Source organism: Rhipicephalus microplus, chromosome 9, assembly GCF_043290135.1.
Source record: "Rhipicephalus microplus isolate Deutch F79 chromosome 9, USDA_Rmic, whole genome shotgun sequence".
NCBI lineage: Eukaryota > Metazoa > Arthropoda > Arachnida > Ixodida > Ixodidae > Rhipicephalus > Rhipicephalus microplus.
In genome coordinates this window covers 39,640,296-39,652,661 of record NC_134708.1, presented here as the reverse complement: position 1 = coordinate 39,652,661, position 12,366 = coordinate 39,640,296, and the positions used below count along the sequence as shown (strand labels likewise).

The 12,366-nt window shown below is 49.0% G+C and overlaps 1 protein-coding gene across 1 annotated transcript; it reads right to left on the bottom strand.

The window, feature by feature from the left end:
• Positions 1 to 1,988: 1,988 nt before the first annotated feature.
• Positions 1,989 to 5,529, bottom strand: LOC142771674 (uncharacterized). Its single transcript, XM_075873464.1, has 3 exons — positions 5,235 to 5,529; positions 4,748 to 4,841; positions 1,989 to 4,476 (listed from the first exon to the last, which is right to left on the bottom strand). The coding sequence occupies exons 1-3, from the start codon at positions 5,385 to 5,387 to the stop codon at positions 2,081 to 2,083; spliced, it is 2,643 nt and encodes an 880-aa protein (XP_075729579.1). The 5' UTR covers positions 5,388 to 5,529; the 3' UTR covers positions 1,989 to 2,080.
• Positions 5,530 to 12,366: the final 6,837 nt, after the last annotated feature.

The following is a 12,366-nucleotide window of genomic DNA, read 5'->3' as shown; positions in this document are numbered from 1 at the left end:
AGGCGTGCCTCCCTAGCATAGCAAGCAGTGGCTCCGGGATTTTAAAATGTAAAAAAAAAGCACCTGTTCACGCTGCGCCAGCTTATCAGAAGTCTTCAGGGTACCACTGCGCCGTCATCGGATGCAAAAACAACCAGCGCAAGAGTAAGATATCGGTCAGAATTAACTGTCTGTGAAGATCCCAACACGATGCGGCAAACGTGCCAGTACGGTGTTTTCCGATAGCACAAATTTCCATCCGCAACAAAAAACGCCGAGCTCTGCCACCAGTGGATATAATCGCAATCGGCAGGAAAAACTACGAGTCCAGTAAAAGTGTACGAGTAAATATAATTATTGCGTTTTAGGGCAACACCAGCTGCTCCGTTTTACAGCAGCGATCTGCGTGCGGTATACCTGCATAGTATTCGGCACCAATTCATTGCCGTACTCTTTCGCCGGCTGCATGCCAGTAATGGTATGTGTTATGACTCACGCGTGGATTCAAGCACCGCGCACGTATACAATGGTAACGGCCTACCATAGCGATGCACTGAGACGTGAACGGCGCGAAAAGCATAGCTTTCGACTCGGTCAAACTGCGGCATGCCTCGACTCGCTAGGCGAATCTGAGCTTTTGGTCGGTGTCACCGTGTTTTAAAATCTTGTTCTGGTTGGCACTTTCGCACCGCGTGTGTGTTCCCAGTGCCCGGCATGCATGAGTGGCAAATGATAAACACATGCAGTGGATGAGCGCAAGTTGGAGCGAGATTCAAGCGCTACGTTGACGCCGACCTACAACACCAATTCTGCCTTGTCACAGTCAAGGCACGCCGCAGGATCATTGAGTCGAAAACAACGCTTTCCGCGGTTCGCGTTTCTTTCAATCGCAATAGCACGTACCTGATGAAGTTGCTTCCGTAGTCTGCAGTGCAAGTGCTGTAGACATTCCGGACTGTCGAGAAAGGCGTCCTGGACGTTTCACACGAAATCAGCACAAAATTCCAGGAGAGGACGAGCGCGAAACATGCTTACAACCGGACTCGGGTTGCGCAGTTTCGCGTTTGATTTGCGGAGCGTCTGCTCGCGTGGCAGTGCCTGGGTGTTGCTTCGCCCCGCCTGCGACAGATGGCGTGACGCGCTTTTCAATATTAGGGTGCCTGAATGGTTTCCCTCGCCCGCCGCTCCGTACAGGGTGGGGACAACCGCGTCGTCTGCTAGAGCGTCCGCCATTACATATCTCACCCCAACGAAACACACTGCCTGCGCGCGCGTATGAGGAGAGTTTGAGAAGAGTTTAGTGCGAGAAATGGTATTTCGCGCTATAAAAAAGCAGTCTGAATATGTGCGTCTGTCATTGGAGACTGTTTGCAGGATAAATCTACATTAATTCATGAAGCGCACGCCTTTTCCTGTTACCTAAACTCACCGCACTCCTCAGTGGCTGTGCAGCGTGCCAGCCACTCAGTAGTGCTCGCATTGTACGCGTTGAACTTACTTCATCCTGCTTTTTCCCCCGCCTTGCGTGCCCTCGCAGCTCTGAATAATCTTGCGGGAATGAGATTCAGATTTGTTACACAGCTATTTTTCTGTTATAGCTGGTTGAGATAGTGAAACAGCGTAAACATCAATTGAATCTCTCGTTTTTATGTGACCACTGAGAAAAAAATCTTACTAAGTTATTGGAAAATACAAGATGAAATGCAGTAATAACGATTTTGATGCCCTATACCTGTTCAGTTTTTCTACTTTCCATAGATATATGTAAGCGAGCAATCTAATTATCCGAGAAGTATCACTCTCGTATTCTGCCTCTGTGACGCTGTGTCGGTATTGCTTCGACCGCAATAATATTAACTTACCATAAACATTCTCCAAAGATCACAACCTTAGTCAGCTTAAAGATCACAACGCTGTTTTTATCTAAGAATGTGATATTGTATAACAAATAAGAAAAATGTCTATGAACTTAAGGAGGAGGATGAAGAAAGGACAGGGAGGTTAGCCAGTTCACAATGAACTCAAAATATTTTAATCAAACAATAAGTGTTCTGAAAGAAAAAATAATAAAATTTATAAGTGACTGGTCCAGTTCGGCTGGTCACGGAAGGCTTACCCCAGCGCACGTCTTGCTTCCGTGTTCATTGACGCCGTTTGAACTAACGTGGCGCAAATGCACGCGAAGCCTCAGTCTTGCATAATTCGCAATAAGGAGTTTTGCTACGGCGTCACTGTGCTCGGAGCAAGTCTTTACGCAAGGGCGCACCATCTCGTTCAAATAATCGGTCACGGCCTTCAACGGGGACCTTAAGCGCAGCAAGCCCTCACTCCAACTTATGATGCCCCTGAAATGCTCTTCACACGACTTGAGTGTCAGCAAAACATCCTTGCTGGGATATGTGAGGTTGCCACCTTCACTCCTGTACTCCTTCAGAATAGTCAGAGTTGCGTGCTCGCTTTCAGTTGAGCCTAACAAGGCAGAATTACAATGCCCGCATCCCGCTACAACACTCAGCATACCTTTTAAAAGGAAGCCGCCGATGTAGAAAAGGATGTTGCATTCGTTTTCTTGAAGTTCTTCAATGAACAAAATTTCCGAGTCATCAATGACATCAGCTTCCACCTCCCCGTGCTCTTGTTTGCCTTTTGCAAGCATGTCGGCGAGGTACTTAGCATCGTCGACTTCGTAGCTTGACGTTCCGGGTGCATGAAGGAACTGACTCACGCACACAAGCTTCAGGGCACACTTTAAGTCATATGCGTTAGGAACAGGCTTCCTGATGCGCACCACCGAAAACAAATTTTCGAGGCAGTCTTGCAAGATTCTGCTCGTGAGGAAGAATTCGTATCCTTCACTGCGCAAGAGAATGTCTTGGAGACGAAGAACGACTTTTGTTGTTATTAGTAAACCTGCTTGCGAAGGCTTCCACTGTGCCTTGCTTCCCATCTTCATTCCTTGAAAAACTTCGAGGGCCGAGTTCAGTAGCTCAATTGATTCGTGGTACCTCCGCATGTCTCGAAGGCTGAGAGCAACTGATGGGTGGCGGGAAGACATTAGCGTGTACCAGTTGAATACTAATTCTAGAAACCAAGCTGTTGTCTCTGCCTCCGGCTCTATCGCGTCCTCTTTAATTAGGTACCGAATCGCTGCAGGAGCTTCCCTGAAGAAGCGGACAGCAACTCCCACTTTCATTTTTGTGAAATGGCCTCGCGAAATGTGTAACTCTGAGAGCCTCGGGGCGACTTTCAGCTCTCGTTCAGCATCATACTTAATTACACTGCGCACATGGTCCACGTTCACTTCTTTTGATGGCAGATTGTGCTGGCATACTGTTGCATCACTCAGAAAGAATACTTCCGATGAAAGCAACTGTGACTTGACATTCTTCAGCACGTGTGCAGCATCTGCTGTGAAAAACAATTCTTTGTCTTCCAGACAGGGGTGAGGCACTGAACATACAGTAATGGAATTCCTGTGGCTGGAGAATCCGAGCTCGCGCCACATAGCCCGATTAGAAGCCCCCATGTCGCAAGTGACGACACGGATTCTTAAAGAGATTTCCGCGCAGAGCTGCACTATCTTCATGACGTAGTCCTTGAGGATACTACCCTCTACATGACTTCCGGTGAAGTGGTAGGCAATCACTTGCTTCCATCTCGTATTCAGGCCTCCTACCATGAACACTAGTGCGTGATGTGCAGGTTCGTCTGGATTTTCTGGCATAGTTTGCCCCCCCAACACCACATCCTCAGCGCGATCGAGCTCGTACCCGCGAGCAATCTCCATTTCATCCAAGAACAAAGCACAGTCTTTTTCAATGTCTTGCATGTTCTCTGCTTTGATTTTGAGAACATCGATGACTTCCGTCAAAATTCCGGGAAGAAACTTGAGGCCCTGAAGGCGACGTGCAAGGGTTTTTCCGGATGGCAAGGGGTAGCCCAGATTTCTTAGTGTCTGGTAACCAGTTTTTCCACAGGAAAACTTAATCTGAAGCGCCTGCTTGATTGTTTCTGCAGACCAAGTGCTTCCCTTATTACTCTGGCGCCCAAGAGCCTGCAGCTGGTCATCATTGAGGAATTTCAAACGCTGTCCGAATAATTCCATTTTGGTTTCCAATTTTTTCACCTGTTTTTTTAGTGCTTGAATGGTTGAGGTGGCTTTCCGATGGACTTGATGTAGCTGAGTGTATTTTCTGCCCATATCGGAGAGCTGCTTATTTAACTGCTTGTTTTCACGTGCCCCGTCAGGTGCATCGGCCGAGATCACAACTTCTTCCCTTTCCATAATGTGCGGTACTGAATCAGGCGTCTGAGAATTGCAGCTTTGCGGTTGCTGTGCGCCAAGACTGTCTGTGCGTGAATTTAAATTCGCCTGTGCACTTGTGAGTGGCGTACAATTAATGGCCGTAGAGTTGTCACCGCGTGTTTCTTGGCATGCATCAGGCAACACAGCAGGTCCTGCCCTGTCCTTTGGCGCCTTCCTTTGTGGAGGCAAGCCTGCAGTGCAAAAAAGGACAGTCACAAGCTGCAAGTATTACAAGGTAGCCAGCTCTAATCACAGGCCTGTACTGGATTTTAGCAGTATTATAGGTTGCAGACATATGCCTTTTCTCAGGTCGCAGGCACGTACCCCGACTTTCTTAATATCCTCAAACGAGGAATTCCACGGATCATCCTAATTTTTGAAACTAAATCATTTTAGCCTTGTACTGTTGCCACCTGTTAGGTTCATACAGAATCTTTGACGCACAGTGAAACAGTAACTTACCCCTGAAAGGGAACACCGTTGGCACAGCGTTCGGCTTCAGTTTTATCCACTGGTCAGCTCGGTGCTGCTCGAAATGGCTTGCTTCAAAATGTGCCTGTAAGTCCGTTATGAACCATGAATTTTAGCTTAGCTTAGCCTAGACAGAATTACTAGAAAGACACAGTATACCACACAACTTTTATTGAATTTCGTGATTTGCAATAAACGAATGAAAAACACTTTTCTGTAAATACGCAATTTAATAACAAGCAGCCTATTTTGTTTATACATATAGTGACTAAAAACTGGTACAAACTTCAAATACTGCGGCTGCGCCACACGTTTCCATAGCTGCACTTTTAGAGATCGCAAAAAAAGAGAGAAAAACTGCAACTTAGACGTGAAGCGTTTACAGCACCGACAAAGTGACCCACAGACACGTATACACATTTAAAAAAACAAGTTTCAAAGTTCTCGACGAGAAAAGAACACATGTCGGGATACTCACACTGCATACACACGAGGACTTCGTAGGCTGCCACTTGTCTCGCTTAATCTTCACCATCCATAGCAGCCTTCTTTTGGGCTCTGTCGGAAAATGGTAGAGTTTCCAACCATTTCTGGAGTTGTTCGTGCACATGGGCACGCAGCACCCAGTCATTTCCCTAAAAAAGTATATGACAGAGCGGCCACAGCTCCTTCTTTGCTCCCGTCGCTATGCGAAGTGAGATCTGCAATGGCGGCGGCCGTCAGGAAAAACCGGTCGCGGCGGCGAGCACCCCGTCAAACAATGTCCCCACCCTGCAAGGAGCGGCGGGCGAGGGAAACCATTCAGGCACCCTATTCAATATTAAGGTCCCTAGATGAAACAAGGTAGCGTCACTCATTGTTCTCGAGCCGTCCTCGTCACTCTCTCGATTACTCCTCTTTTTCTCTGCCATCCGCGTCTGTAATTGGTGCATTACTTGCACGTGATCTTGCAAATGGCTGGTGGTGTTATTTATTATTATGCAAAAGGTTCAAAACGAGTACGCATGCGCATATGGCTCCAGCCAGATTCTCGCCGTGACCAGAAGACAAAATCGTAGCCAGAACATAAACTGAAGAGGAGGAGCGTTTCGGTGTGCGCTAAGTCGACCAAGATTGTTTCGCCATGCTCGTTCAATGCAACATCTGCGTTTTTCAGCAATGCTGCGTTGCCGTAAACAACAGAAAATGGTTTCGCCCTCTTCAACTTACCTCGTGCTTTCCGAGATGAAGCGCACCATGAAGTGCAACTATGAACCATTTCACGCGAATGCTTTCGTGCAACTCCGTCAACGTATGTCGACGCGGATCTGCGAAGCGAGTTCACTTGTCGGTTTTTATTGAAACGCCAGGCGCGCGTCTAATGCGTGTCTAGTGCATGCCAGTTGGTAAAAATACATGTGGGTATGCACGTATACAGAGCAGCTGTAGGTTGTAATCAACGCACCTTCAGAAACATTTCACTCTTGACCAGTTCCCGCTTGAGCCGAAACGCGCTGCTTTGAGACACCTCACCAGTAGAACTCTCACTTTTCAGGAAGTTCCCAGCACCGCATCAGAATCACTTGGCATCACGATTGTCCAAATGGGCACATTTAAAAAAAAAACGTCATCGCAGTGCTGCTGGACGAGTGTTCGTGCCAGTCTGGTCGTAGTTTTTTTTCTTGCGTGTGCACAAGCCGGTTGTAATCAATCGTCACAACGTCACGCCCTGTGGCCACTTACAGGATCCAGCAAGAAGCACGTTCACAGTGTCACAACACGAACAAAACACAATCAGAGAAGTGGACTAGTTAGAACTGGACGAAATACCGCGGCCGTGGAACTAAAATGTACTACGCGAGACGCCATGGCTAGTGGTGTGAAGTATAGAACTGCACAACGTTGCCGGTTGAGTAACGCACATCCCGCTTGCTCTTGTGTTGTGCCGTTTATGTTCATAAAGGTAACTGTTTATTCTACGTCTTATTTCGTTCCATTTTGTTTCATTTACATCTATTCACCGTAGCAACAGAACCCAAACATTCGCTTTTGGATGAAAGTTTTGAACCTTCGAGGGGGCGCTTCAGGCAAATAAGCGAGGAGGAAAAGGGAGGGTGTCGCTACCTTGGAAACTTGTTTCATCTAGGGACCTTATTCAATATTAGAGTTACTGCATATGTTACCTTTAGGTACAGTAACTCTATTCAATATGGCAAAACGCTCTGAGCTCGCTGTGTTCTGGTGTATAGAGAGCGGACGTGCGTACACGCTGCAATGTTTCTTGCACTTTTTTTGTACATCTGTAAAAATATAAGCTTCCAATTTTTCTAACAAAATTCTGAGTTTTTTTTTCTATTTTAAATTGTTTTTTTTTGCGTGCTTCATATCTGCTTGAGCCGCACCTGTCGACAACCTTCGCGCGCTTTCACTCACAAATATAAAACAAATACGACGCTCGCGGCGATGTTAGGAGCAAACTCCATAAGCGCGAAAATGCACGCGACAGCGACGAGCGACGCTATGAGCGACGAAACAGGGCGTTCGCGCGACGTGTCGCGTGCTCGTTTTCGCGCGATCGCTCGGTTCTCCAGATTTGGAAACCGTCGCTCATCGCCCGGAAGTGCTGGGTTCAAGCAGCCTATAGCGAAAAACCGAAAAAGACAAAGACTACATAGGTGCACGTGACCCTGCCCGAGTCACGTATGTGCAACAAGAAATAACGCAATGTTTACGCATGTGCATATAAAAAAAGTGCTGCAAGGCATTCATAAACACTTTCCGTTCCATTACGCAACAATATATCTTATTTTTAAATTGCATACCGCTCGCTACGCGGTTTTCTTGGTGCGAGTAGACGGCCTCATGCCAGCAACAGTGTAATTCGCTCGCCGAAGCCGTCGCGTGAATGAGGTTTGCCTGCGCTAGCGACTGATCGCGCAAAGACGATCTACGTCGCGTCGCTCGTCGCTGTCGCGTGAATTTTCGCGCTTATGAGGTTTGGCCCTTATTGGTTCAGCCTTTATGCGGAAAGTGACTGCGGCGGCAAAAATGCTCGTGTGTTGACGTAATCGCTCTCGCAAATGTTGGAAAATTATTCAACCTTTAGTTGACTTGTGTATGGTGGCTAGCCACCATAACTTCGGTAAAAGAGAATCACTACCTGAGCCAGCCGGCATGTCATTGACATGTCATACGACGACCGCCATCGAAGAAACATTGGCGGCCACGAGGTGCGCTACCTTTGCCACCGCACCATCACCCGGCGGTACGTATTCCACTCCCGTGTGGTGGTGCTGCAGATGGCACATACCACCGGTACCGATAACACACGTCCACCTATGCTATACACACCCCACATATCACACGCTGGTACTTGCCCTTGGTGTGTGGGACAGCCAACCCACACTCACATTCAGTAAGTATGTGAACTTACGCCACCCAAAATTAACGCGTCCCGGATTTCTGAGCAAATATTCAGGACAAATATTCACCTTACTCGCACTCCTCTACCAGGCCTGGCGGGTGGCTGAAGCTAGTGGAGGTATGGTTTGTCACACCCAGCTGCCTCTCACACACTTTTTTTTATAATTTTTTTTCTGTTCAATGCAACCACCGCCTCTTAACCACGCACTTAATGCCCTTCGTTACTTTTGCAACAGAACGTACTCCCCCCCCCCCCCCCTCCAGTCTTTACGCCGGCCACGCGCATGCGCACCAACCCCGTGACGGCGAGAAGCAAGCGTTACGGTGACGAAGCGTAACCCGTGTTTTTAGCGCGCTGTTCGAAGATGACCCCCCCACCCCAACAACGCGGCCTTTTTTGCTAACATTGTGAACTTCCGCGCTAGTATGGCACATGCATAGATAACTGCAAGTACAAGTGCGCATGACACGCCTGTTCCTCCCTCTCTTTTATGCGATAAGTTACGCATCATAAAAGAGTCATCGTTGCGCTCTTCACGCAAACGGGTCCGGTGCCTACACTGCCCGGCCGTCACACCAGCCCGGCGTTTACACTGCCATGGAAGAATTGAACGGCCGTCCAGCAGCAGCACCAATGTTCTCAAACTGCGAAACCAATGAAGCGCCGTCAAACGGACCCGACTTCGGCCTCCTTCCACGCATACCATGGCAGATCATTCTCGACCACCTCGACGCCGAAGCGCGGCTCGCCGTCGCCGACCTGGGCCCGTACTTCGAGGAGCTGGTCAACTGCGAGAGCTGCATGAGGACAGTCCATTGCGGCGTCAACAGCGAGTCGGCGGCCCTCCGATCGCTTCTTCAGGGCGGCCGGGCAAACCACGTACGCACTTTGCACCTTACAAACTGCATCGTGACCAACCCGGATTCCCTACTGGCATGCGTTGCCCTCTGCGAGCGGTTGACCGAACTTCGCTGCGTAGGCTGTCCTCTCGACACGTACCTCCTCTTGAAGGTCGTCACAGAGTGTCTACCTTCGCTAGAGAGGCTCTACTGGTCGTTGCGTCACCGCGGCAACCAGGGCCGACGGCTTCAATACCTCCTGGACGCTGGCGAGATCGCGTGCCTGAAGCCCGCGTTCGCGCTGGAACGCGTCTACGTCGAAGTCGAACGCGGGACGCCCACAAGTTACTCTTTCTTGGCTGAGCTCGTGCACCGGTTCCCCAGCTTGAAGCGCCTTCACGTGCACGAAGTGCGCCGCGACGAGTGCTGTTGCCACGACGCTGAATATCTTGCCTACCGGATCGCCTCCTGCGGCGGCGCGCTCAAGTTTTCTACGGACGGTGACGTCTCGGCGTGCGAGCGCCACGCGTTGGCGGCCACAAGCTCCTCGCCGCACTCCGTATGCAGAAACGCGACGCATCCAGGTGGGGACTCCTTTCTTGGAACGAGGTCACCACACTGGGTCTTCTTGGACAACTTCGTGCAGAGCAGCAGCTGCGGTTCCGAGTTGAACCAGCTCGACCAGTTAGTCCTGGTTGTACAGAACACGCCCGAAACTCCGCAAAAGATCCTACAGGCAGCGAGCGAACTGTCTCTGACGCGTCTCCGGGCTCTGACAGTTGTCTCGACAAACGCAGAACCTCGACCCCTGCTGGCTCGTTCTCTCGGCTTTCTCCTAAGCGCCTGCAGCCGCAGCCTCACGGAGCTGAATCTGAACGCGTTCCACTTTCGGGAAGGACTGGTAGTCTTCAACGCTGGTGCCGCGTCTGACGAGTTCAAGCAGCTTCGGGCCCTGTCCGTGGCACCGTGCGCCCTCGTACCGCACGGTGAGCCCTTGCAGATATTGGCTCAACTCTGCACCAGGCTTGAGGAGCTGGACGTGCGCCGCTCGGGCCGGGACGACGACGAGAACTCCGTCCATTGCCCCAACTGCTCGGTCGGCTTGATCCTGCGGCACAGCCACCTGTCCGATCCGGCCTTCCGCAACTGGAAGTACGCTCTTCGACGTCTAACATTGTACAACGTCAAGCTACTCGAACCGCTACACCCGTTTCCATGCGCTTTCAACGTCAGCGAGCTGCGACTTTGCGGAGTAGACTTTCTATCCGGTAACAGACTCGGGCTCATCGTGAGGACGTCTCCGCACCTCACGTCTCTGCTGGTCCAACACGACAAGCTTCCCCTGTTCGGCAAGAGCCTGCGGCGCGAGCTGACCGCACTGCGCGCATGCGCGCCATCCCAGCTGCGCTCCCTAAGCCTACTCTCGAAGATCGGCGCTCGCACTGTGGCGGTCGCGCGGTTCGCCGACGACCTTCTGACGGCATTGCCACTTCTCGTCTCCCTGCACGTCCACTACGCTGCGGAAGTTAGCGGCGGCTTCGAACGACGTGTCACGTGGGTTAGACGGGTGCGCGGCTGGTTCATGGATCGCGCCGAACGCTGCACCGACGTTGTCATCGTCGAAGAGGACTCGGGCGTGCTGTGCTGTACCTCTACGTTCGTGGGAGTGGAAAAGCCGCAGAACCGGAACTTTTGTCGGCTCTAGGCCAATTGAACCGTCATCACCGACATGTCATGGCGCTGCTGCTAATGCAGCATAAAAAATGCATCTTAATTGTGACTAAATTTTATCCAGAAGACGAGAAAACTGCAAAAAAACATCTCTCATATCTTTCATTTCATCGGCAGACATTAACTTGAAACTTTCAGCACACAGTGAACTCTTACCGCTAATCATTCAAGTTGCCATCACTCGATCGTGCCGCTTTTACAACTGTCTGTCCTTGCACACGTCAACTCGTATTTCACCTCTCACGCAGGTCATCCTTTCTATGTGCGTCACTGTTTTCATCAACGTTTAATAAAACGTCTTGCGAGTGCTTCTCTACGTCTTCAATCGTCCGCAGATCTTCCGGCGAGAAGATGAACCGCACGCCGTTTCCTCTACGTTTGTTCATGCTTGCTACTTTTCCCAGAATCAGCTTTCCCACAATGCAGTGGGCGTGGCGTTCCAGTAAAGCGCCACAGGTACATGCTCTTTCGGAGCAAACAGATTCTAACCTATTCCTGCAATTACCAGGCTTAATTAAATGCATATATATACACCATAAAGTGGAGCTGTAATTAGGCTCAGTTGGCTACAGAGCATCAGACACGTTATTACAAGTTCGCAGGTTAGATCCCTGCCAGCGGATCTTTTCGTCCACTTTCTTGAAATGTACAACCTTCCTTCGCTTTCCTGATTGCACTGTTAGTTCTAATTAATCCAAGTTAATATGTACACGAGCACCGACAAACACACTTAGCTATCGTCCAAATCACCTTGTCTGTCATTGCGAGGTTTCCGAACTATTAAAAAAAATGCGCAAGCTTGCACTATGTTGCGCAAAGCTTGGTAAAACGTTTCAAAAAAATCAATTTGACCCCAAACACACGACACATTCACGAACAAATAAGAAATCGCCTTTTATTTTTTCTTGTTATCGCCTGTTAACTTCAACTTGTATTGCTAACCGCGTCATATTTTCATTGTGCTGATACGCTTTGTAACGCGTGAATTAATTTTGTGTGATCTGTAAAACTTCACCAATTACCCCCCTTACTCAATGCCCTGTAAAGGGCCTGTAAGGAATTTTTAAATAAATAAGAAAACACGAATCCAGGCATCAAACACTCATTTGGTAAAACTAAGCACGGCCCTGCCGAAGCCTACTGGGGCTACCCATTTCTTCAGAGAGCTGGGCGGCCCACTTAGTTCCTTTTGAGTTTTTCTTTTGTTCATTTTTTCTTTACTTGTACTTGCTGCTTTCTTTCCAATCTTTTTCACTCTTTTCTTCGCACTGAATTCGTGGCTTCGAATCTCACAACCAAAGACATTTTTTTCGCAAGATTTTCTAATAATGGAGCCATGTGTCACAAGAGGAGGACCATAGGATCCATCGACGAAAAAGCCCACTTCTCGCCCATATTACTAGCAGAGAAGCAACAAGCAGATATTTCGCGCTGCAAATAAAAAAAAACGTACACTATCATAACACGTAATAGTATACCCTGAACGACAACACATCTCCTTTCAGTGATCCATACTTGGAAAACTGAGCAGCCGCCGCGCTTCACTTGGAAAATTGAGCCAGAATAAATCAAGTTGTGCAAAAAAAAAAAAAAAAAAAACACCACTCGAGCACTTCGTAGATATGGTTAACTAGTGA

Excerpts from the sequence above, each read along its gene's own strand:
- LOC142771674 (XM_075873464.1), bottom strand. The coding sequence starts at position 5,387 with ATGACTGGGTGCTGCGTGCCCATGTGCACGAACAACTCCAGAAATGGT. Across the intron at positions 4,842-5,234 it reads AGTCCTCGTGTGTATGCAGT|GCACATTTTGAAGCAAGCCA; the intron begins GTGAGTATCCCG and ends ACGGACTTACAG. Across the intron at positions 4,477-4,747 it reads AACGGTGTTCCCTTTCAGGG|GCTTGCCTCCACAAAGGAAG; the intron begins GTAAGTTACTGT and ends TTTGCACTGCAG.